Source organism: Misgurnus anguillicaudatus, chromosome 20 (assembly GCF_027580225.2).
Source record: "Misgurnus anguillicaudatus chromosome 20, ASM2758022v2, whole genome shotgun sequence".
NCBI classification, from domain to species: Eukaryota; Metazoa; Chordata; class Actinopteri; order Cypriniformes; family Cobitidae; genus Misgurnus; species Misgurnus anguillicaudatus.
In genome coordinates this window covers 21,169,900-21,195,098 of record NC_073356.2, presented here as the reverse complement: position 1 = coordinate 21,195,098, position 25,199 = coordinate 21,169,900, and the positions used below count along the sequence as shown (strand labels likewise).

The 25,199-nt window shown below is 37.0% G+C and overlaps 1 protein-coding gene across 2 annotated transcripts in view; it reads right to left on the bottom strand.

The window, feature by feature from the left end:
• The window catches only part of vps50 (VPS50 EARP/GARPII complex subunit), a 162,791-nt gene that overhangs the window by 34,291 nt on the left and 103,301 nt on the right, over positions 1-25,199 (bottom strand). The window contains exon 23 of one of the 2 annotated variants that reach the window (XM_073858278.1): positions 21,385-21,466. In XM_073858278.1, the coding sequence (XP_073714379.1) occupies positions 21,385-21,466 (82 nt within the window). Of the gene's footprint in view, positions 1-21,384; positions 21,471-25,199 lie in introns of both variants that reach the window. The other variant, XM_073858279.1, reaches the window with a different exon arrangement.

Genomic DNA, 25,199 nt, shown 5'->3' with positions numbered 1-25,199 from the left:
AGCTGAATGATCGAGCAACTACACGACTTGAAAAACCTCTAATATAGCCTCTTTCCTTTCACACCTTTTGTATTTGAGCAGTTTGAGCTCTTTCAGCCCCATTTTGACACCATAATGCGTTCAGTCAAGAAGATCACAGGTCGGTTTCATGCGACTATTTATGGATTTGACCTTTTCAGTCTCCCCCCCATATGAGCGCGATTTCAATTCCCCACTTGCCTGCTACAGGTTTCCAATGTTGTGTCTTTCAAATCTCTTCTCTTATATCATTTAAAATCACTATTGATGAGCTCTAGTCATTTGAAGTGATGGGTTTTATGATATAAAACACCTGATGATGGATTTTAACCATATTAGATAAGATAGGGGAAGTGAAAGACACTGCAGTGTTATGCAAAAGCTGACCGTTTAATATGTTGACCTTCAAAACAATTGAAGCAGTGCACTATTACCTAGTGTTTCATGTCATATATTTTCATATTTTAACAAGATGTCCAGATCCTGATCATGACAGGCAACCTGACAGCATGAAGCTTCTATCACTATATTTCACTTTGATGTAGATGTGGTGATTGTAGATTTGAGCCACACATATCACTTAAACTATATCACTTAAATTCTTGACTTAAAAGATCCATTCAGTGCTACTGTGTGCTACTTTCATGTTTTTCTTTTGAATAATGGCTTTTTGGTGCCACCCTCACATACAGGCCAATTATGCCAGGACTCCTAATATGACTGGAGTTGTGCCTGTCCTCTATTTTCTATACATCCTTCAAAGAGTTCATTTGTGTTCTCAGGGATGAGCTTTTCTAGCCAATATTTGGATGTCAATTGATCATTAAATCAGCAGTGCCAACTGGGACAACCACTTTGTTTTACATGCCCTTTATTTTGTCATTCTAAATCACAGTCCAACTGTGAAGTTTTATGTGCGAATGGGATTCATTTAATGATTCAGAGGTACAGCAGATGCTAATGGTAAAGTATGGCATAGCCTTGTTAAGACTGTTGCTTTTCAGCACAGTAACAAAATATCAAATAAACAAAATAAAAATTTCACATGACATCTCTGCTATAGTTTGCCAGAAGGCATGTGGCCGGCTCTGAGTCCAGATGGAAAATAGTCTGACAAGATCAAAAACTGGACATCAGACTGTGTTTGGCCCAAACACATCCTCAGCATCATGCTGTGTGGATGCTACTTTGTCACATGCCCTGGAAAGCTAAAAGGGTAAAAGAATGCAGCAAAACACAGGGACATCTTGGAGGAAATCCTGATGGAGTCTGCAGAACACCTGTGACTTGGGAGATGATTGGCTTTCCATGACAATGACCCCTTGTATAAAGGCAACACTACAGAGGAATGGCTTAAAAACAGCAATGTCAATGTCTGGAGAGGCCAAATCAAATCTCAATTGGATTAAGATTTACTGCTCCGACTCAAGTCTGGTTGTATGGAGTCGGAGTTCTCCAAAAAACAAACAAACAGTCCAATCAGACTCCAGGCAGCAACTGGCAATGGTGCATCTTCTAAAAACGGACTGTACTGAGGTTAATACTTAATCTAAATGTATAAAAAATGTATATATAGGTTCTGACATGAAAAAAGTGTTTTTCTGTTGGTACAAAATGTGTTTAAAAAAAGTTCATTTAACTTAAAAATACTAGTTGACTCAAAAAATTGTGTAAAAAAGTTGTTTTTATTTTAAAAAAATAAGTTAAATTTAATTATATAAATTGTGTTTTTCAGTTTTTAACTTAGAAATTTTAAAAGTTTTTAAAATTAAAAAGTGTAAGGCAACCAGGTAACTTACTTTTTTAAGTTGAACCAACTTATTTAGAGGTTTGCATAATACTGATTAAAATAAATACCAAAAAAAAACATTAAAAATAAACCAGTTGTAAAGCCGCCTTTCCACTGCACACGACATACGGAAACGACAGTCGGAGTACGCCTCCTAGTGGCAGTCGTAATGAAGTTTCAGTTTAATCGTATATGGGAGAGAAGCTCATTCCAGCGCAAGAGGCTTCATTCTTATATGTTTACCATGGTGGAATAAATAAATGAACCCAAATTAATGAAACAATAAACAGCGATACATGACAAAGTGCCAATATTTTTTAGAGGGAACATATGAAGACAAGATTAAAATAATAACATACACAAATTAAATTGATGATGTATTTATTATCAGTAATCAAAAGGTTTGTTTAAGGATTCAAGTGTTACTAATACAGTTAAACAAAAAGGATGAATAATTTTCACCTCACACACAGTTGGAATACAACGAAATACATACACTTCAGGTCGGCATATCGGATGCGGTTTAGTCGCACAAGTTCAAATTTTTAAAAGGCGGCTTAAGACTCCAAACAACAACATGCACCACATGGCCAAATATTTTTTGAACACCCAAAGACCGCACCCAAGGAAAAAATGTTTTAATTATTTGTATACTGTAAAAAATCCTTTGCTGCCTTAAACTTTTCTGTTGAACCAACTTGGATTTAAAACTTGAAAATTATGTATCATTCAGCACATTATGTGAAAATGCATAAAATACATGGACTGAAACCCAGTTAGCCAGTTTAGACATTGGTGTTGTTTGATGGCGCATTGGCTTGCTGTTGGCATTCCAATTTATCCCAAAGGTGTTTAATGGGGTTCAGGTCTGAGCTTTGTGCAGACCAGTCAAGGTCATAGATACCAATACTTTAATGGACCGTGTTTTGAGCACAGGGCGTTGTAAAGCTAGAACAGAGAAGGGCTATTCTTAAACTGCTGCAACAAGAAACACAATTATCCAGAATGGTATTGTTTAAAGATGCATCTTCACTAGAATGAAAGTGACATTGCAAAACACATTAAGTAAAATGGGGCGTCCATATAATTCTGGTCACACAGTTCTTGATACAATTATATAATTCTCTAAGCTTTCAATACATCTTAAATATTTATTAAGTGTACATCCAAAGAAAAAGCATAAAACAATCGCTGAGTTGTTTTACATCTGCAGTTACAACAATGCTATCCACTGAGATAATTAATGAGGTTACGATTAACAGATTCTGAATCTGTTTAAAGCAAACATGAAACAGGATAATAGGATTAGTAAACCTAATATCATACATAAATTGGGGATTAAGGGCTAATAAATTCCCTTTCTACTCCCTGAACTTCTCTAAGGATACAGACTCGAATTACAAAGTCAGTTCTGTAATTCACTGAACATAAGAACTGTTGTGTGAATAATGACCTGCAGGATAAACAGCTATGTGAGAAAGATAATAGAAAAAATGTAATTGAAAGTCTGTGCAAATAAGCAATGAGTAATGCCAATCATTGACTGTCACACATTCTATTGCAAAAGGTGATTGAGACGCTGGTCATAAAACATAAGGAAAGATTACAATTGCATTTCCACCCATTAATAATTGTACAACTACTGTACAATAACAACATATTCTCCTAGTCAATGAACTGGAAATACCGTAATCTTGCCACCTTGTAAAATACGTACGAATTGCCATGCAAATGCAATTTTGGTCTCTTCGAGTAAAGTATCTTTTGGACTGGGTATTAAGAGAAACTTAAGAGTTGTCTACATACTGTAGTACATCATGCTCTACTGTTTACCAAGTATCAAGGGAAATTATTCTGAATTAAGCATAATAATTACTTTGCACAGTTGCCGCCTTTCATTTGAAAACCTCAAACAAAGGATCTTAAGGAAAAATGGACTTCAATAAACACAGAAATTATAAGATATGTCTGCATTTTGGAAGTTCAGATCACTCAAGTCTTCTTACTTGAGGAAAACCAGGAAGGAAAAAAAGGATATGCAAAGCTGTGTGGGTTGTAATAAAGCAATGATAAAATGAAAAACAGAAAGATGAGCCTTCACATACAGTATAATACTTTGCAAACTGCATTATCTGCATATGAATAGCACTCTGTAAAGAACTTACAATAAAAAAGTTCTCACTCTTAGGGCCCTATTTTAACGATCTAAGCGCATTGTCTAAAATGCACAGCGCAACGTCTAAATGGGCGTGTCCGAATCCACTTTTGCTAATTTAAAAGGGTTGGTCCTATTTTTTTAATGAGTAATGGGAATATTTTGGGCGTAACGTGCAATAAGCCAAAGAGAGTCTCAGTTCTCATCCCCTTTAAAAGCCAGTTGAGCTGACGCTATGTCTAATCCCTATTTAGATGACGGACTTTGTAAACTGAAAAACTAAGCGGAGGAAGAAGATCCCCAGTTTAAGATTAATGTTAAATAATTGTGTTGTTTTTCACTTGTATTGAAATTGTTATTTTTAAACCTTTAAAACCTGTTTTCTTTTAGTCATGGAACTTGGAAGTAAAAAAGCAGGCTTTTAATTGCTTTAAATGTATGGCTATCCAATATCATCAAAAAATAATTTACAAGTATGTAAGAAAAGGTTTGTACTCTAAAAACACTTTATTTGTAACAAACAGGAGAGAAAGAATTTACAAACGGCTCTCCGCACGTTTCAGCACTTAGACAGCGTTTTTTTAAGCAAAGATTTTTTACGTTAAAAAATTACTTAAAAGTGTTTCTCATCTCAACATATCCACAGGTACAGAGTCATCATATACAAAAAATCTGTGAGGTAGCATTTGAAAAAGATAGAGCCCTAAATGTTGTCGTAAGATTTGTGTGACGTATCAAAAAAACTTAATATAAAAATATATGCAAAATATACATTATGTGATGCAATGTTAAAAAAAGATTAAAAACATACACAACAAAAGCTGAAATGGAGATCAAAGCTTTCAATTTGTGAAATAACATTAATTACATAACTGTACAATAAAAATAAAACAGTTACAATACTTTGGGAAAGACAGTGTGCCCTCAAACAAAGGCCCACATGCTGATAAAATGAATAATCTGAAAGTTGGAAAGCGCACGAAGCACCAGGGTGCAGCTGAACACCTGTTTTATCTCTGGTCTTGTCTTTCAAAAAATCTGAAAAGCTTACAAACACAAGGACACCCTGTAGTTCTTCAGTCTCAACTTTAAATCACAAAAACACAAACACGGAATAAACGTCTTTATTGATTTTCTTACAAAATGTAATTCTTTAATTTTGACTGAATAAGGTCATGTCAAAGATTGAAATCATATTAAAATTAATGGTTTGATACTCATTATTTTAAAGTTTGATTTTAAGACTAGCCTGGATTTCAAAGGCAGGGTCACAAAAAAGTTCAACTGATATCCCTGCATTTGAAAACAGCACCACTTTAAGCGTGGAGTATACTTTGTTTTTTTTTTACAGTCGAACAAACAGCCGTGCAAAGCATAGTTAGTTTGTCACATACACAGATGTTTGATGCATGCGTATTGCAACAAACTATAATATGACACCTTGCCTACATATTACATACTCCTGTGCGACCTACGTGTACAGAGTACATGCAGTTTCAAAATTCCAGTGTTGTCACACACACTGTATGCTGACCTGCATGTATGCATACTGAAATATTTTTAAGCTACCCTATAGGTTATCTGTTTGTTCAACTAGTCAAATGAAGCAGAGGTGTGTTAGTAAGCAGCGCTTACTAATCCTTTGGCCACATCCACACCAAGCCAGTGCTTCCCATCCTTTTTTAATCTGATCTTTTTTCCTTTGTAAACACAGAGTCGTCCCAAGAAATGCATCCTCTGTGACTGTAGAAAAATATGAACGTAGTGTTTGTGACATCACCTATAGGTTTGTGAAGAGCTTTTTTTAAGCCAATAGTAGGCGGTGCCTGCCGTCACCATCTTGGCTGCGCGAAGCTGAGGTGACTGCTGAAACTACGCCCACCTAGCTCGACTCTAGTGACAGCAGTGCCAGTTCACCCGTCACTCAAGTTCTTAATTAGGCAGAACTTTAAGGCTTAATATAATTTAAAGGAATGAGTTACAAAAATATTCACCCCCCCAATTGTCTTTAAGGGCAAAATTAGCAATATAGACCAAAAATACTTTATGTACCAGGCTGTAAACATATGATTTTCTACTGTAAATTTGGGCATTTTAACGCCAGTCAATGAACTGCAGTTTAAGTCACTTCCGTATTGGCTTCATCCGTATTTTGTTCCTCAGTGTGAACAAAAGGCAGAAACAATGCCTTAAGGGGTGTGTCTTAGTGAGGATGCGTGTGTTAAATACAGATCAACATTCATGATGAGAAATGTGCAAACTGGAATAAGGCAGAGATCAGGGAGCGCCACACTATCCATGCTAAAACTGAGATCAATAGCCAGCTTCATTGAACAGCACGCGTCATGCAAAGTTCATGATCAGATCAGAAAATAAATGCATGCGCATGGTTTCTTCAGAGAGAACCAAACGTACACATTTTTCAGTGCATTCTCTGAAATCTGTTAGAGAAAAGGGCTAAAATATACAGATTGGCTGTATACACGAACATGCAATGGTGTCGGTTTCAAATTTGGGACCCGGTTTCAAAAAATAGCGGATTCAGGCTCAGAAAATGCCGGATTGTCTGGATAAAACACAGATACTACACAACATATACAAATGAAGAGTCTCTGTGTGGATGGCCCCTTAGAAACGGTAAAGAGCGGTAAAAATAAACGGTAAAAATGGGTTATTTTTGACCCATAATGGGTAAATATTGGACAGAGCACATGCTGGGTTTAAAATTACCCTGTGATGGGTTAAAAAGACCCAATGTTGAGTTGTTGTTATGCAACCAAGGGCTATAATAACCCAGCAGTTGGGTTAAAATAACCCAGCATTGGGTTAATTTTAAACCCAGCATGTGTTCTGTCCAATATTTACCCATTATGGGTCAAAAATAACCAATTTTTAGAGTGTAAATATACAGTAGTAGTTGGTTAATGAATCAACCAGAAAAAAGCATCACTATTTCTAAAACATTTGGGAAAGATAACGGCGCATTCACACGGGCGTAAGCGTTGACGCTTAACGGAAGGCTTGTGTGAAGCGTGGCCAACAGCCAATTACAGTGGCCGCTACACATGCTTCGTTCTTCCATAAACGTAATTGGCTGGCTCTGCCTAAGTTATTTGCATAAGGCGATCTGATTGGCTGACGCATGCGTTACCGCTTGAAAAGTTGAGAAATGTTCAACTTCTGCCGCAAACAACGGCACTGACGCGGCACCGACGGATCCACAATTCAGTTCGGCAACGCATAACGTCACCCATTAAAAGTGAATGGGAAGCGTTAACGCTTACGCCCTGTGTGAATGCGCCATAACAGTTCTGTTTTTAATAAAAGTTATTATTAGTTAATAGTAGTAATGCAAGCTAGAACGGTCCAAATGATTTATTACAACATCTTTCTGAATCAGTTATAATACACCATTTAGCATAATTGTCTTCTTAGCGACCTCCAAAGCTACTGAGGTGAAATATAAAGGGGAAAAAGTTCCATCACACAAACCACTGCTTTATTTAAAAAAATCAATACCTCATCTCGAGACTCTTTTTCATGAAGTTTGCCTCACTCCAAATAAACTAAAGGCTGAAGCAGTGCCATCCACAGCTCAGCATGAAAGTTATTAAAAATAAGAAGAATGGAAAAAATGGAATCTGATAAAACGCTACCAAAAAGAAAAGCAATGGTGTAACATTCGCACAGCGTCATAATGCTTAATCTAATCTACTTCTAGACACTGAACAAAAAGACTAAGAGTGGGAATGCTGAAGCAAGTAATAATCCATTGCATTGCAAACACCGTTGAATTAAATTGAGAGCGGCAGCTCTCGTGGCTGAATACAAGTGGCCCTGAATTTAATGATTTACTCTGACTTATTATGATCAAAAAACAGATTTCGAGTAACTTCACTTTATAAAACCATCAGGATACTGACAGCTAGAAGTATTTCAGTGTTGGGTGAACCCCTGAAAAACCTCCAGGCAACATATTAGCAAATGAGCGCCACATAATGCCTGCCTAATTACAATCTGCTGCATTTCAGATGCTTATGAGCAATCAGTAACTGGTGATCAACAGATTGCCAACTGCTGACCTAGCAAGCTCATGATAATTCACAGCATAAAGCGATTTCATTGACACACACTTCATCAAGTGCTTTAACAACATTAATACAGAAATGCATATTCATTCAAGCATTATGCACAAGCTTGAAGCATCAAGCTTTTGACATGAACATATTTTAATTTTTGACTGACAACACCTCATTAGAGGATAAAAGCACCAAGACAAACAGAACTTCACGCGTCTCTATTTGATGACTTTTCCATATGAATTTACTGTAGGAATAATTAAACCTCTGAACTGTACTTTCGGGACTGTTTGTTGAATTGCAAATAATATTTTTATCCCATTGGTGCTCTTTGCTTTTATAATGACAGCTTGATTAAAGAAAACTGCTTAGACTCAAACTTCACACACACCCTCATTTCTGTCCAGTCACCATCAAAACCATTTCAAGACAAAATTGATCTAAAACGTTATTCTAAATCCAGCTCCCCCTGCCTTACTCTGTTTTCTGCTAACAGTCTCATCTCCCAGATCGTTTCTCACACATTTCCCTTTGGATCCAGCTGACCCCTTTTCTCCACTCCTCATAAAGTCCATTACTGTTAGACTATGAGCTCCATTTTCTGTCCTCATGCCAACACGGGTACAAGCTGGTGTATTGTCACACAAATTAACTCATTGTCTTTGTGTGTATGTATTTGTGTGTCACCCTCGACTGGTAACATTGAGAAAACTCAGTGTGCTCAGCCAGCAGGACCCATCACTGTGTCTGGCTGTCACTTTTGTTTAGCTTGAGACACAAATGACTGTTATTTGCTTGATTAACTAGAATCAGCTGGTATTTGAACTAAGTAAACACAGTATATGTAGACATCAATAGACAAAGATGTATGGCACACAAGAGAGGTTTGGCATCTACAATAAAGAATTTCCAAAGTTCTTTTGTAGGCATGGCTTGATGTATTTTTCATAACAACAACAGTACGGACGAATAAATAAACAGCCCTCGCACATCCGAATGGTTGCAGGCAGGTGCATCGGACACGGGAAATAATACAAAGAAATAAAATCCTAAAAACTGCTGTAGCTTGCAACAAAATCCAATATTCATTGAGATAGCATCGTTTTGGTCAGTTGTTCTTGAAATTGTTTGGGTCATGACTGAAACCTTGCTATTTCAATAAACATTTGATGCATTTGTAAGCTACACTGCAACCTGAAGTTAAAACAACTTGGTTATGCAAGTCAATTCAACCTACAATTTTAAGTTTTGACTAGTGATAAACATCTTTGTTGTTAAATTTGTTAAAGGCGGGGTGCGTGATTTTTGAAAAACACTTTGGGGTCGGACTACCAAAACACACTTGTAGCCAATCAGCAGTAAGGGGCGTGTCTACTAACCGACATCTTTGCCTGGGTTGCGTATGTCTGGGGCGGGTCTATCAAAAGAAGGTCCGTTTCGCATAACATTGTCACTCAAGGAGCGTCATTAGATACGGTCTCGTTTATACGGCCGCTGCAGCTCCCCCTTGTGTTTTTTAGAGAGATGTGCAATCATTGTGGTGATCTAAAATCATCACGATGAGGTCAAACAATCGCGATGAGTCGATTATTTATTCATTGTGACAGCCCTAGTCCAGATTCTATTGGGGTAGGGGCGTGTTTGTTTAGGTGATTTTTAATATCAACATTGGCTTTCTGAGATCATGCACCCGTCTTTAAGTTAAAGCAACAAAAATATCATAAAAATAATAATTTTACAGTGTACAGATACAGTGTGGGAAATTTTCATCTTTTTCAATAAAAAGCTACAGATGTTATTCCTCCATTAACATGATCAAATGATTAATAATCTTTAAATATTGCTGTAGTGTGATAAGCTGACTTGAATGAACTCAAATTTGGGGGTTGGCTTACTGTAATAATCTTTAATTACAATAAAGCACTTTTACATTTAGGTTGACTGATCTTCTAGTGTGCCATGAACAAATGTTATCATTTTACAATTAATCTTCTAATAAAACCAAACTCACTAATGAAGATATAAGGCAATACTGACAAATAGGTAAGAAGAAAATGTGAATTTCAACTGAAAAACAGGCTTACATGAAATCTCTGTTATCAGTACCAAATGGTTTTACTCGTATGTGACTATTCCAAAGAAAAATTGTACAATGACTGGAAATGAGTTTTAGACAATATCTTTTTTCAAGCTGATAACATTGTATGTCCTTTGCTCTCTTCTAAGACATATTGGTTCTCATTAATCAAGCGGGTGCATGACAGAAAACTGTGCGTACGATTGTTTCCACGCAAGACTTGACATTTATGAAAATGGACATGAGCTCAATAAAATCTTGTGTCAGGTTTCATCTGGTGCACACAAGTGTTGAGTTAGCCTTAAGATGTATGTTTTACTCGTTTGATAGAAAGAGAGATTGTTTTACAGTCCATCTGAAAAGAGAGATAAACATATTCTACGTACGTTTGATAAATGAGAGATATTACTGAAAATCACAATTACAGTGAGATAAATTTAAGCCTGCCAGGATTCTGCTACTACAAACCTTTCTACAAAACAAGAACATATGGTTAATGTTGCCAATGCAATTCTACATACTTTTGTGGTACATTCACAAAGCCTTGGCTTTATAAGTAATATTTTCTGAGGTTTGCACTATGATGGCATGTAAGGCATTATATCCACAAAACTGATCTTAATCCTCTTGGCTTTGAGGTATACCATCATGGTATCATCTGGGAAAATGCTATGTACTCCGCACATGGTTCAACACAAGCCCACCCAGTTGAAATACGACTGTTGTTGTTGGGTCTTGTCTCTATAGCAGCAGCCGATAAATAGAGACTTTGGAGTTGGACAAAATGCTCTATTACCTTGCCTTAGATAGTGTCTCAGATAATGTGATGATGTGGTATTGGCATGACGCTGGATTTATTACTGTGGGATTTGTGTTATAAAACATCTACCTTGACATTGAGAGAAACATATTTAGGAAGGCATAATGTGTTAAAAATAATTAGGGGTTCACCGATATATTGGCAGATGATGCTTGCTATGCTTCTCAAAGAATTACGGTGAAATGCTGCTACATCCAAAAGCCAGAGGGCGCTTTTGTGCAGAAACTCAATATGCGCTGCAGACAAAGAACCATACACACGCAGCCATAGATATGTATAATAAAGGCTAGATGTGTTACAGTGGAGTTTTTAACGTCATCACCTGGCGGCCATCTTACCTCAGACAGCTCGCTCACTCGTGGCATTGTGTTTAATGATGCAGGTACATTTAAAGGACCGTAACTTGCTCAATTTTCTACCGATTTTCAAACGGTTTGGTTTCTTACAAACATTATTAATTCTGGATGCTTTAACAGGATTCATGAAAATTATTCATTAAGTATGCAGTGTCATAGGTACATCTCTGGCATTTATAAAACCGTTTGAAAATCGGTAGAAAATTGAGCAAGTTATGGTCATTTAAAAGTACATGCATCATGAAACACAATGCTACGAGTGAGCATGTGGTAAGATGGCCTCCAAATGCAGACGTTTCACTCAATTGGCCAGCAGCGCAAGCGAGACATCTAGCCTTTATTATACATCTATGCACGCAGCTATAACACGCAGCTCCAGGAAATGGCTTAATGATATATTTATATTGCTGTTCTTCAAACCTTTTCAGGTATTTTCATGATAATAAAGAATATGTTTAATGATTATGTTTGCCGAGTGTTGCTTTTTCAAATGCATGTTATAAACGACTCAAACTAACAGTGATTTCAGATCGAAAAGGACTTACTGATCAAAAGCCATAGTAATAATAATAATAATAACATTGGCTGTGCGATTCAGAATAGTTATCCGCCACGTATTATTAACGAATATCGGCATTTATCGGTGCACCCCTAAAAAGAATCCAAGAAGCTATACAGCATGATAAACAATGTTCCTAGTCATGCTATACTTGAAATTAATATGTGCATCTGTTTTGTGACAAAAAATCTTGGCTTTGTAAGATGCTGAAGGCAGATGGCATTCCCCAGATACATTAAGAGTCCTTCAGAAGAGAATTTGTTTTCTTTTTTGAGAATTGTGAGAATATTTACAATGCACTGGCTTGAATTTTACTTTGTTCTTGTTTTGTCGAAAAACATGGTAAAAACGTTGGCAAATACATTTCCTTTGCTTCATCTTCTAGTTCGCGTCATTTTGTTACTTTAGATAAATACAGTCCTCAATTGCATGTGTGGTGCAAGTTCATGGCTCTTTTCCTAATGTCCTTCTTATAAGTATTGCTTACATTTAGAAGATGGGATCTCTCATACAGTATGCAAACCCCTATGTTGCTTCAGTGGGAAAACGAAATTAAATCAGCAGTCCTAGGGGCACAAAAATATGGTCCTTTCAAATAGCAAAGATAAATTGAAATCATATTATTTCAACTGAGTGAACGCCATAGGCAACTGAATGTCGGTTTAGGAATTTGCCCAAACGTTGATGCATCTTCTAAAAGATGACTCCTGGCTTAGAACTGGTATTGCAGGAGGACCAGAAATTCATTTTCAAATATTTTTACTAACAGTTTTTTTCTCTAAAAGCTCTATGGCTACAACAAATAATGGCAAATTAATTACAGAACGAGTCGCTAAGCTGGAACTTACTGAAAGTACCTTGCTTCACTGAACTTTTGCAAGAAGTGTTGTTTATTAAGTTACCAATCCTCATGACAGATGAAATTAAAAGCATCACTTAAGTGCACTACCCGAGAGTGTACAAAATGGCTAAGAAACAGCGAATAGTTGCCCAAAAAATTAACTCATAATTACTCACCGGCTTTAAACCCATATTAATTTACAGCAAATAAATTGATCACCATTTTTAATGCAATTACAATAAACTGGATAAGGGCTTTCAAGCTTTAAAAATGACACAAAAGCTGTCCATATGCGTGCTCTACAGGATATGTCAAGTCATTAGACAGTTTATGAGATTTAAGTTATTATTTACCTAAAGTCGTACTGTAATCTGTTCTAGAGCAATTCTACTTGCAACGATCATGAGTGTTTTGGAAAAAGGTTTCAATGTCTGATCTGTGATCAAATCTATTAAATTGGATATTTTCAATCTATCGTTAAATAACCTAAAGGATTATTAGGAACACCATACTAATACTGTGTTTGACCCCCTTTCGCCTTCAGAACTGCCTTAATTCTATGCGGCATTGATTCAACAAAGTGCTGAAAGCATTCTTTAAAAATGTTGGGCCATATTGATAGGATAGCATCTTGCAGTTGATGGAGATTTGTGTGATGCACATCCAGGGCACCACATCCCAAAGATGCTCTATTAGGATGTCATGTTCAAGAAACCAATTTGAAATGATTCAAGCTTTGTGACATGGTGCATTATCCTGCTGGAAGTAGCCATCAGAGGATGGGTACATGGTGGTCATAAAGTATGGACATAGTCAGAAACAATGCTCAGGTAGGCCTTGGCATTTAAACGATGCCCAATTGGCACTAAGAGGCCTAAAGTGGGCCAAGAAAACATCCCCCACACCATAACACCACCACCACCAGCCTGCACAGTGGTAACAAGGCATGATGGATCCATGTTCTCAATCTGTTTACGCCAAAAATTTGACTTTACCTGAATGTCTCAACAGAAATCGAGACTTATCAGACCAGGCAACATTTTTTCAGTCTTCAACTGTCCAATTTTGGTGAGCTTGTGCAAACTGTAGCCTCTTTTTCCTGTTTGAAGTGGAGATGAGTTGTACCCGGTGGGGTCTTCTGCTCTTGTAGCCCATCCGCCTCAAGGTTGTGCATGTTGTGGCTTCACAAATGCTTTGCTGCATACCTCGGTTGTAACGAGTGGTTATTTCAGTCAAAGTTGCTCTTCTATCAGCTTGAATCAGTCGGCCCATTCACCTCTGACCTCTAGCATCAACAAGGCATTTCTGCCCACAGGACTGCCGCATACTGGATGTTTTTTCCTTTTCACGCCATTCTTTGTAAACCCTAGAAATGGTTGCGCGTGAAAATCCCAGTAACTGAGCAGATTGTAAAATACTCAGACCGGCCCGTCTGGCACCAACAACCATGCTACTCTCAAAAATGCTTAAATCACCTTTCTTTCCCATTCTGACATTCGGTTTGGAGTTCAGGAGATTGTCCTCAGTGATCTCCCCCATTCATAGCAATAGCAATGAAGCATCCTGTTAATATTAAATATCGTTGTACAAAAAAGCTCAGTGTTGTGTACATTTTTTACCAGCAATGACTTATTACAAACTGCCAGAACATCAAAAAGCACAGCATAGGGCCCAATGAGGACAGCCGTGTCTGTCGGATCGAATTCTGTGGGAGGAACGTATAGACAGATGTCGTTATGGACCTCTATAAGCAAGGGGCAGAGAGAAAGTAGGAGGAAATAATTAGAGCCTCGTCCTAGGCAGCCATCACGCCAGTCTGTTACAGGAGCCAAGTCACAATGCGGCGGCTATCGCAATCCTAACACAAGCTTAAGGTTAACAGCCAAGCAGTTGAATGAGATGGAAAATTCCCAAAACCTCTGTAACCTGGTGAAGAGTCATTCTCAAATGCATCGTGATGAGCCACTTTTTATCCGATTTCAAAATAAACCATGTTTGAAAGGCTCTCTTTCATTGAAAAAGGTCATTTTGTGATAGAGGTCAAATTTTCAAAATTGTGATTCCAGTTTTAGGAACATCTGTTGTGTGTGCATGCCAAGGCAGCTGGACTTTAGCCACCAAAACAGTAATTAATGCTGGTTGGAGGACCAATGGCAAGAGTTCAAGTAAACCCCTTGGGCTTGACACAACGTAAAGAGTTTAAATACATGGCAAGAGTTCAAGTAAAACCTTGCTACATTGCTGGACCGGTGTGTGAGGTAGAAAAGGGAAAATACAATCTTTACATGGCGCTTTGTTTGTGGCACAGCATGTTGACAGACAGGTTAGCATCAGAGGACTGTAGCTGGCTCTGGGGACTTCACCATCAAACACTACGCTTCAGCTATGCCCAGCGGCTGTCAGGTCTACTGTCTGCAAACATACACAGGTGAATACCCTCTATCTCTCTTACAAACTTTAGTGAGATATATCACTGCCTACTGCAACTCTACTGTACACCCCACAAATGGCATTCTGTTGGGAACACTTAACTCATATTTATATTTTATTAAAGTCCCCATGAAATCATGTATATTGCATAATGTAATATTGTAGTATTTATTATAATAAAATATAATTTATCCAGGCAAGTCTTTTTTTATTCGTGTGCCCTCATAAACTTCAAATTAAAATCTAAAAATGTTAACGTTAACTCCGCCCCCTCCAACTTAAGATCTGATGCCAGTACAATTTCTGAATAAAAACGTCTATCTTTCTATATTCAATCAAAGCACAGAGGAAAACGCAAGCCATACCCATTATTTTTAATAAATAACACAACTGTCTGGTTTTATAAGATCAAACTTATTATCAATACTCCGTAGTATTAAACCATAAGTGTAAGATTAGTTTCAACTGACATGTTTCTCAACCCATCCACCATCTTTGATTTGAAGTCTGTACTGTGAATTATGTCATAGTTTCATTTTGTAAAGCATACAGGACATACTACCTAAACTGTGAAAAACAAGTTGTCTCAACAGGATTTGTTTTGTAAGCACATATGATGCCAAAAAATATAGCTGCCTCTACCCCTCCCCAAATTCACAAGCTTACGTGGTAGTTCAAGCAATTCATGTGAGGAAAACACCAATCCTGAACCTTTTTAATTCGCTGAATATCACAGGGACTCAGCTAGACAAAGCAATAAAGGAGTCCAACACTGGCAGACAAGTAAATTTGAAGGATTAAAGGGAGGTGACAGGAAAAGACCATTTGTTTTGAGTTTGTGACATTTACAAGCTTTCTGAGACTGAACACTGTCAGTTTTAAGCCTTGCATCTCTTTCTCTGGTCTTTGTCCAGTGAGTTGCAATTTTTATTAATCCAATGAAGAGAAGGCAATTATAAACATGAACGTGTGACATGAATGCATCAACCCTAAAAATGGATTTTACAAAATCAGCCAATAAGGAGCTGCCGTTAACAATGAGTAGTATTGTCCATTTTAAATGAATGATTAAAATGTTATCTTATATTTGACTAAGTGCATGAAAATCTGGCTGATCTTTATAAATGTAATCTGCAAAAATGTAAATAGAGAAAACTAAGGAGGTCTTCTACATACTGTACATAAAAAGAGGCAAAACTTTGATCAAGTTAAACAAAATTAGCTGTCTGTGTGTGTAGACCAAGCGTGCTGCACAAGCCCTGAAAAGTGAAGCCAAAACATCTCGATCGTCCCCCAGTGACTGGTCCCAGTATGGGTCATAAACCCCGCCTCCCCCATGTTATTAAGTGGGACACTTCAATGATAATTTTTCGAAGCTGGTTTCTGTCATATACTGTATGTTTTTATCACGCTGATGTAAATTCAAATGTTTGTTTTTAAAATAAGTTTGTTTTTAGTAAGTTAATGCTATAAAAACTGTGGTGTCACGTCATGATTGACAGCTGTGATATGCGCATTCTGCGAGAGCGGGGCCTTGATTTCGCGGCTCTACTTCCTGCTCACTACTGCGCGGGACTGGTCATGAAATCGCTACTGCGCAGACTCAAGACCCAAGATGTCAGCGCCGTATCGGGACACTGACGGCTCACTTTTCACCAATGGAAGAGAGCGAACGGGCGTCGTCCATCAATTTTTTACAGTCTATGGTGTAGACTAAAAGCTTTGCCATCTAAACATTATTTTTAATCCAAGAAAAGCATGCGGAGGGTCTTGCAGGGCGGTTGGTCCTGCCACAGAGGTGGTAATGTTTTAAAGCGCTTTCAATTCCATAGTCTGCACCATCCACAGAATGATATCATTACATCTGGAGACAGGAGGTGCATACTGTACTGTACTACAGGAAATACTCTACGCTCCCTTGTGCAGAAAAACAGCAGAGAAATAACTGAGGTCTGACATACATTTCCTGTAATATAGAAGCTGGCAGGGGATTTTTTGATTTTGGGATTTTCTGATCTGTACATCCTACAGTAATTCCAGCAGGGCCATATACATAAAACAGTCCATTGAGATGTTACAGAGCAGTAGATGTTTAATCTAACATGACATAATAAAAACGTGACTATGTCAGCAAGAAGCACATACACAGTGTTTTCAATATGTAATACTATTGTGTACAGTATATGCATCTCTATATATGCCTTTGCAAAACTATGGATAGGATTTATTTAATAAAATGCACTTTCCATTCCTTACAGACTCGTTTTCAATGCGTACATTTACAATGGTGTCAGATCTCCCATTTACTTAACAATATATAACGTGTGAAGCCATAACAATTGATCAACATGAAGGAGCCACATTTTAAATACCTGCCATCTCTTCAGCCATTATGCTTATTGCTTTCAAGACTCTTCGAGGCTTCAGCGCTATCAATTTTCAACACTACTGCTGACACCTGAGGTTCTGCCGGGGCTCCTGGGATAAGCGATGCAGAGGTTTGATATGCGATGCGTGAGGTGCATAAGTCTAAAAGCTGATCTCTGATCTCTCCTGACAGCCAGCAGGAACGCGGTCCCTCACCGCTCATGACCCATAAATGATGGGGATGAAGATTATGTCTTTTTACTGCTGACAGCTAATGTGCAGCCCTTTATTTTCTGGTGAAATTAATGATAATATCCTGAGTGTGCATAACCATGTATAAAAACCCAGTTCTTTTTGGTTTGTAAATCAAGTTATCTACACAGACAGCATCCTAAACGCATTCTCATTAGTGTCAGATGTGAGAGGAGCAGAAACTTTTGTTAACAGCCACTGACATGCACGACAGACCCATCCAAAGCTCTCTGCCGATTCTGACGCTTACGTGTACTGTAGGTAGCAACACAAAAACACTAATAGTGAGCACAAGAACACAGCACAAATAAATATTTTGAGGGAAAGGAATACAAACAACACATTTGAATGATCATAATGATATTCACGGATTTTCAGTACCAAATAAACTGTAATTGACAAATATCCTCAAACCCCTTGCTGAATCTGAAATACATTTATCATGTTTGTTATGTTTAGCTTTTAAGCATTTCCTTTAAAAGCTGCATAACAGATATTGAGAATCTCCTATAAGTTTTAACACAATCTCATGGCAATTTGTAACTAAGGTGGCTAAATTAATATGTACTGCATGACCTCAAGTTTTCGTAAAATGTGTTTTACCCTCGAGATGTTGAGTTTTGGGATGGAGCTTTATTTTTGCTCTTTATTGGATAATCGTACATTTATGTTTCATGCAAAACTGATTGTTGTTTTCTCGTGAGATTAGGTTGATAAAATTATACAAATTGTCCTATTTGCATAGCCTTTGATGTTCTGCAAGCTGCAAGACATCACTGATGCTCAAGAGGCAAAACAAAATACTAAATAACCTAAGGGGATATAAACTTCTAATAAAGATTTAAGAAATTTCAGTTAATGTAAATGCAACAACAACAACAAAAAACAAATCTTGCAGATTCTGCAAGGGCTTTATAAACGTAAGAAAAGAACCATACATACATTTAAATAACATAATGCATATTTAGATGTAATAAAAAAATTATAAATGTTCCTTTAACATTTTTAAATAAAGCAGCATTTCACACTGCTTACGATGATTTTTGGACAAAAGAAATCTTGCTGAGCACAAGTTTATCCATCAATGCTACATGCAAACATACCTTAAGGGGGGTATTTTACAAGACTTTTTTAAGATGTCAAATAAATCTTTGGTGTCCTCAGAGTACAAAAGTGAAGTTTTAGCTCAAAATACCATATAGATAATTTATTATAGCATATTGAAATTGCCACTTTCTAGGTGTGAGCAAAAATGTGCCGTTTGGGTGTCCCTTGAAATGCAAGGGTTGATCTCTGCACTAAATTGCAGTGCCGTGGTTGGATAGTGCAAATTAAGGGGCGGTATTATCCCCTTCTGACATCACAAAGGGAGGCAAATTTCAATTACCTATTTTTTCACATGTTTGCAGAGGATGGTTTAGCAAAACTAGGTTACTGGGTTGATCTTATTCACATTTTCTAGGTTGATACAAGCACTGGAACATGGAAAAAGTCAGATTTTCATGAAATGTCCCCTTTAAACTAAAATTAGCCAAAATAAAATATTATTATGAGCCTAGTATAATCTTCGGCCTGCAATTTGAGTTATTTTTTGCCATATACACACCTACAAAAAAGGTTCAAAAGCTATCTCTATGCAGTACCCTTAACTCTTTTCCCAAAATTGACAAGTTATCTCACCAATTAAGAGAAATCATTTCCCTGCCAATGATGCTTTCCTGACTAGTTTTTACGATAATCTTTAATTCCGCTACTATCCACTAAGTGGGGCTCCAACCCAATTTATAAAAAACTGAAGCATTCGCTAATTTTACAGCATTGTAACCACAGTGTATGTTTTGCTCATCATTCTGAATCTGATCTCTGACAAAAGTCCTTAACAAAAATGCAATTATTTCAGCTTTTTGCTCAAAATTTTGTATTTTTAAAACTTTTTTCCCGTTTAGTTTATTTATTTGTTTGTTTAAAAGCAGAGGGTCTGTTCTTTAATTTTAAATATTAAATGAATTGTATATCCGGGTTTCCGCAGCACTATGCAGTTTGGGCGGCCCGCCTAAGCTGGGAAACCCTACTGCCTGCACAAAAGGCCGTCAAATGCATCTCGGAGCATAGTGCAGATGTGCTTCACACCGCGAGCGTGCACTCGCGCCACACGGCCGAAATGGTCCGTCACTGTCTAGAGGATAGACAGTTGATAAAACGTGTGTCCGTGAGAGCTGTAAGTTGACTTTTGTTTTGGGTTTATTTAAGCCAGTTATTGTATTAGTCCTATAGTTCTTGCAAATTTAAAGTAAGTTAGCTGGTGACTTTGTTGTTTAAGCAACCTGCTAGCTAGGTTTCACGTGCCTGTTGATTCGATATAATTGTTGAGCGCTTTTGCTCAAGTTATTTATGTGCATTATTTACATGCTACTGTACAGTAGTTACACTCCTTTAGAATAATGTACTTAATAGTGGGAAATAATCAGTTTTTACAATCTTCGCGCTATCTATCATCGTTTGCCAGACGTTCTACAACATCTGCTTCAGTTTGTGTTTATATTAACCCTTTTGTTTCACTTCATCACGCAGCAATTCCCATTAGAGGTATCTGTAAAAAAATATTTAATTCATTAATAATCTAGTATGTGTTCATTTTCTGTCATAGTTTCTTCAAAATTAAGTTTTATTTGAGTGTTTTAAATAAAAATATTTTTATTTTCATCATGACGGGTACGCACCACCCCTTTGATTACCACGCCCCCGGCACCGCCCACACACCAAACCCTACCACCTTAACTAACACATTTTCTATTGGAAACCCTGTATATTTATAAAGGAAAATTTTCCTGGAAGGCTTTTTTTTTACTTTTGTCAAAATCACAAAAAATTCTAGTGGGCAACTTAAAAAAAAAAAAGGGGGATGGCGGGGAATGAGTTAAAAAGAGTTAAAGAGTGCATATTAGTACCTTAAGGGCACATAATGGTACCAAATGTATACATAGCTGTATCTAAATTGTACATTAGGACCTTTTTAACAGCTTGTGTACCTTTGTTTCTGACAGTGCCTGATGACTAAATGTTCTGCATATAGTGTGTGGTCAGCAAACTAAATTTTAATATACTCTAAATTTTAATATACATTAATAATACCATAATTCATATAAGATTCAACATCAGAACAAAGTACCTTGCGTCGCAAGTTGGATAAAAGTTTGACTCAGCATAAAAACAATGTTTTTTCTTACATAGACTGGTACTTTTCATTGCCCTTTGACATTCATGTACGGTATCAGGGATCTGACCGAAAGGATTCAATTTAATGACAGCCTATTTGTGCGGATGTAGAAGTATATGGTGCATTGTGGGTACGAGGCCTTTGCCCCAGAGGGCCTTAATGGGTGCAACCATGGAAACCACGGGACATTTATTAGGAGCGCATGGCCGGCTAAGTGTGCCGGGGGTGATTAACTCAACTATGGCTGCTGTAGTTGAAAGTAGAAGGGGGCAAGGGAGAATAGGGCTGATGAGAGGCTATAAGGACCAGAGATAAATGCACACTACCATTTCCACTCAGATTCATAATGGTTGCACAAGAGAGCATGAACCACAAAAGAGAAAAGAGAGAAAGGGTGCGATTTAAGCACCTGGTTTCCACTCACCATATCTATAAGGCTCTCCTGGATCCTGCTGAGCGTAGTTCTCAACCTGCTGCTGATCAGACCTAACCCAGAAGATTCATACGTGTAAGAGACAACAGAACACACATTGTGAGGAACAGGCGCCCTTTTCTAAAGCACACACACAAAGTAAACCCCACTGCACCAGAATGCACACGCTACCGATTTCCAGAAATGTTCAGTTCATATGCACACAGCTCCCACAGGCCTGAGTGTGTTTTACAACTTATGTTCATTAATTGCTATTTAGTTTTTCATTAAGACAGTACGATGAAAAAAAGAGAAATCCTCCTGTGATCATTCGCTTGAAATGTTTTTACAAATGCAGAAATGAATGTAACCAAGTCGACATGTTGTTAATATGCAGTACATCTGGTCCCAAACTGGCAAGCTGACATCGATGATTTAACTGCAAACATCAAATCAACTTTACTATGGGCATAAAGCAGTCATACCTTCGGTTTCACAGACGAGGCTTAAGGCTAGTCCTAGACTAAAACACATGTTTGAGCTCTCTCAATTGAAAATAACTTGCACGTCCAAATCTTTAAAACATGCCAGTGCCATTGATTTGTCTTAAGAAACACAACAGTAACATAATTTTTCTAAAGCACGTTTATAAAAATGCTTTAACTTCTTAATATAATTTAACTTTAGCTAAGCCTTGTCTGTGAAACGGGGCCTTAAAGGGGCCATGTCACAAGACTTTTTTTAAAACGTCGAATAAATCTTTGGTGTCCCCAGAGCACATATGTGAAGTTGTACCTCAGAATACCATGTAAATAATTTATTATAGCATGTTAAAATTGCCACTTTGTAGGTTTGTGTAAAAATGTGCCGTTTTGGGTATGTCCTTTAGAATGCAAATGAGCTGATGAAATTCAAACGCTGATCACAATGATGGTGGTTTGTTGCAATTAAAACACAATTGTGCTTTTCTCCGCACTAAATGGCAGTGCTGTGTTTGGATAGTGCAGATTAAGGGGCGGTATTATTAAAATAAGAGCTCCTTATGACATCATAAGGAGAGCCAAATTTCAACGACATATTTTTCAATGTGCTTGTAGAGAATGGTTTACCAAAACTAAGTTACTAGGTTGAACTTTTTTTTACATGTTCTAGGTTGATAGAAGCACTGGGGACCCAATCATAGCACTTACACATGGAAAAAGTCAGATTTTCATGCTATGGCACTTTAATGTACTGCTGTTAAACTTTAATAGGAAGCTTTTAGGAGTAGCACTGAATACACAGTAGAGATAACATGTGTACGTCCTGCTCCAAAAGAAAAACTGGAATATGTACAGATAGCTGTTCCTGTGGCACATCATAGAGCATTCATGTAAATGACTGATTACTTGGACTAATTAATTGGTGGGCCCCTGTCCACAGCCCCAAAATGCAGGCTACAGTAAAAAGCAAGATATGTAGTCAAAGCAGTTCAAGGGACTCATAAAACATCACATACTGTATTGGATGTTATCATTTTTTTAATAAACCAGATTTAAATCTTCAGCTCAATAGGCATAAGAGATCCATGAACTGAACTGAACTGAACTAAGTGAAAATTGAAAATCATTGGCACTGGGACCTTAGTGCCTGCCCCCCACATTTGAGAGCCGGGGATAATGTTCCAGGATGACCTCTTTAGATAAAAGCCAAAATTCTTGCTGAGCACAAGCTTAACCACAAAGGCTACCTGTAAAGTTACCTAAAATAAAAATAATTCTGGTCAAAAATGGATCTTCTATGGCAGGGGTAGGCAACGTCAATCCTGGAGTGCCGATGTCCAGCAGAGTTTAGCTCCAGCTCTAATCAAGCAGACCTAAACAACTAATCAAGGTCTAAACCAGAGGCTCTGGCCCTTGAAATCCACTTTCCTGGAGAGTTTAGTTCCAGCCCTGATCAACAACACCTTACAAGGTAATTAAGGTCTTCAGGAATAGAGGGTATACATTGATGTCACTTTCCCACGTGAAAGCTCGCTCGGTTACGTGGCAAAACGTGCAACAAAATGGCTGTCTTCATAGGGGCTGCTGCGAAAATGCCAGTAAAACTGACTATTATCAGCTTAAATTAAATTTAGTTGGACTTGATTGCAGAGGTGGACAATACTTACTTACATTAGTTACATTTTCCAAGCATCTGTGCTTTGCTAGGATGTTTGTAATGGGAAATATTTTACTTCATTACATTCTAAAGCATAGAATCATACTGTGTATTCTTTAATATTGAAAATAAAAATTTATTTAATACCTAATTACATTAAAATTGTGTACTTTTACTTGAGTAAAAGTATGTTAACCCTATTACTGTCACTGTCCCACAGGTGGGACGTTTGGCATTACATATTTAAAACAATAATTACATAGTCTAAACCTACACCAATCTTGACAAACTATATACCGTTGGAAAGCTCTAAGAATGTAGTTTTAAGATATCAACACCATTTTGAAAAAAAAAGTATGTAGTAAGAGTCATTTTCTAAAATGTCGCAGACCAACAGGTGGGCCCAAAATGTTTTTACATATTTATTTGTAAATATACCATTAAACTGAAATAACCTTGACAAACTATATATTGTTGGAAAGCTCAGGGAATGTAGTTTTCATATTTCAAGGCCATTTGATGATAGAATTTGTATAGGGACAGTTATTTTGTTAAATATCACTAACCCCATAGGAATACATATAAATGATTATATATTTATAACACTAATACCCTATAATCTTGAAATAATCTTGACAAACTATATATTGTTGGAAAGCTCTAGGAATGTAGTTTTCATATTTCAAGGCCATTTGATGATGGAAATTTAGTATGGGCCAGTCATTTTGTTATTTGTCTCTGACCCTGTAGGAGTCCATATGAATTCGTATATATTCATAATTCTAATATTCTGGAAAATGAATATATGAATCTTCAAAAATCTTGACAAACTATATATCATTGGAAAGCTCTAAGAATGTAGTTTTCATATTTCAAAACCTTTTTGCATTAAACACAATGCAGAGACAGTAATTTATTAACTTGTGACAAGATAATGCAACTAACCGTTGACACCTAGTGGCCTTGGTTGATAAAACCACTAAAAGTGTGACAGAAACTTAATTTTTTGTTATTTTCACCTAAAATTTGGTTCAGAACTAGTTGAGACTTGTGTCTTTATTGGTGTGGTGTTTTGAGAGTAAAACATTTTAATTTTTATATACATTTGATTAGAGAGTATATACTTTATTGCATTATTTTTATTATTTAAAATAAATTTAAACGGGTATAACTTTTTTGTCATTTATTATTTACAACTTCAAACACCTCAGTGTAAAACTATAAATTGTCTTCTTAAAAAAGAGACCAAGATTTTAATTCTAAACCAAAGTATGCCAGAGTTATAGTAATTTTAACGTGCAGATCACCTTTTCACCCCCCCACTCAAAAGGGGCGGTGACAGTTATAGGGTTAATGTACTTAAATATTACATTTAAAACAAACACGTGTATTTATGAAATGTAATAGCAGTGTTTCCCACAAGATTTTGAGGAGACTGTGGTGGTGATGACGTAACCAGCTAATTAGCATATATGTGATGTCATCATGTCGTGTTTGCGTTTGATCTAGTGTTGGCACCTGAAATATGTTTCACTTCTACTCTTTGATCTGTATCTGTATTTGATCTGTATTATATATCAAATTATATTTTAATCCGAATTAAGCTGTTTTAAATAGTGAAATAAAAATGTAAATGGGAATCATGAAAATTCTATTTGTGGGGGCAAGTGTTGATTCTGTGGTGGGCC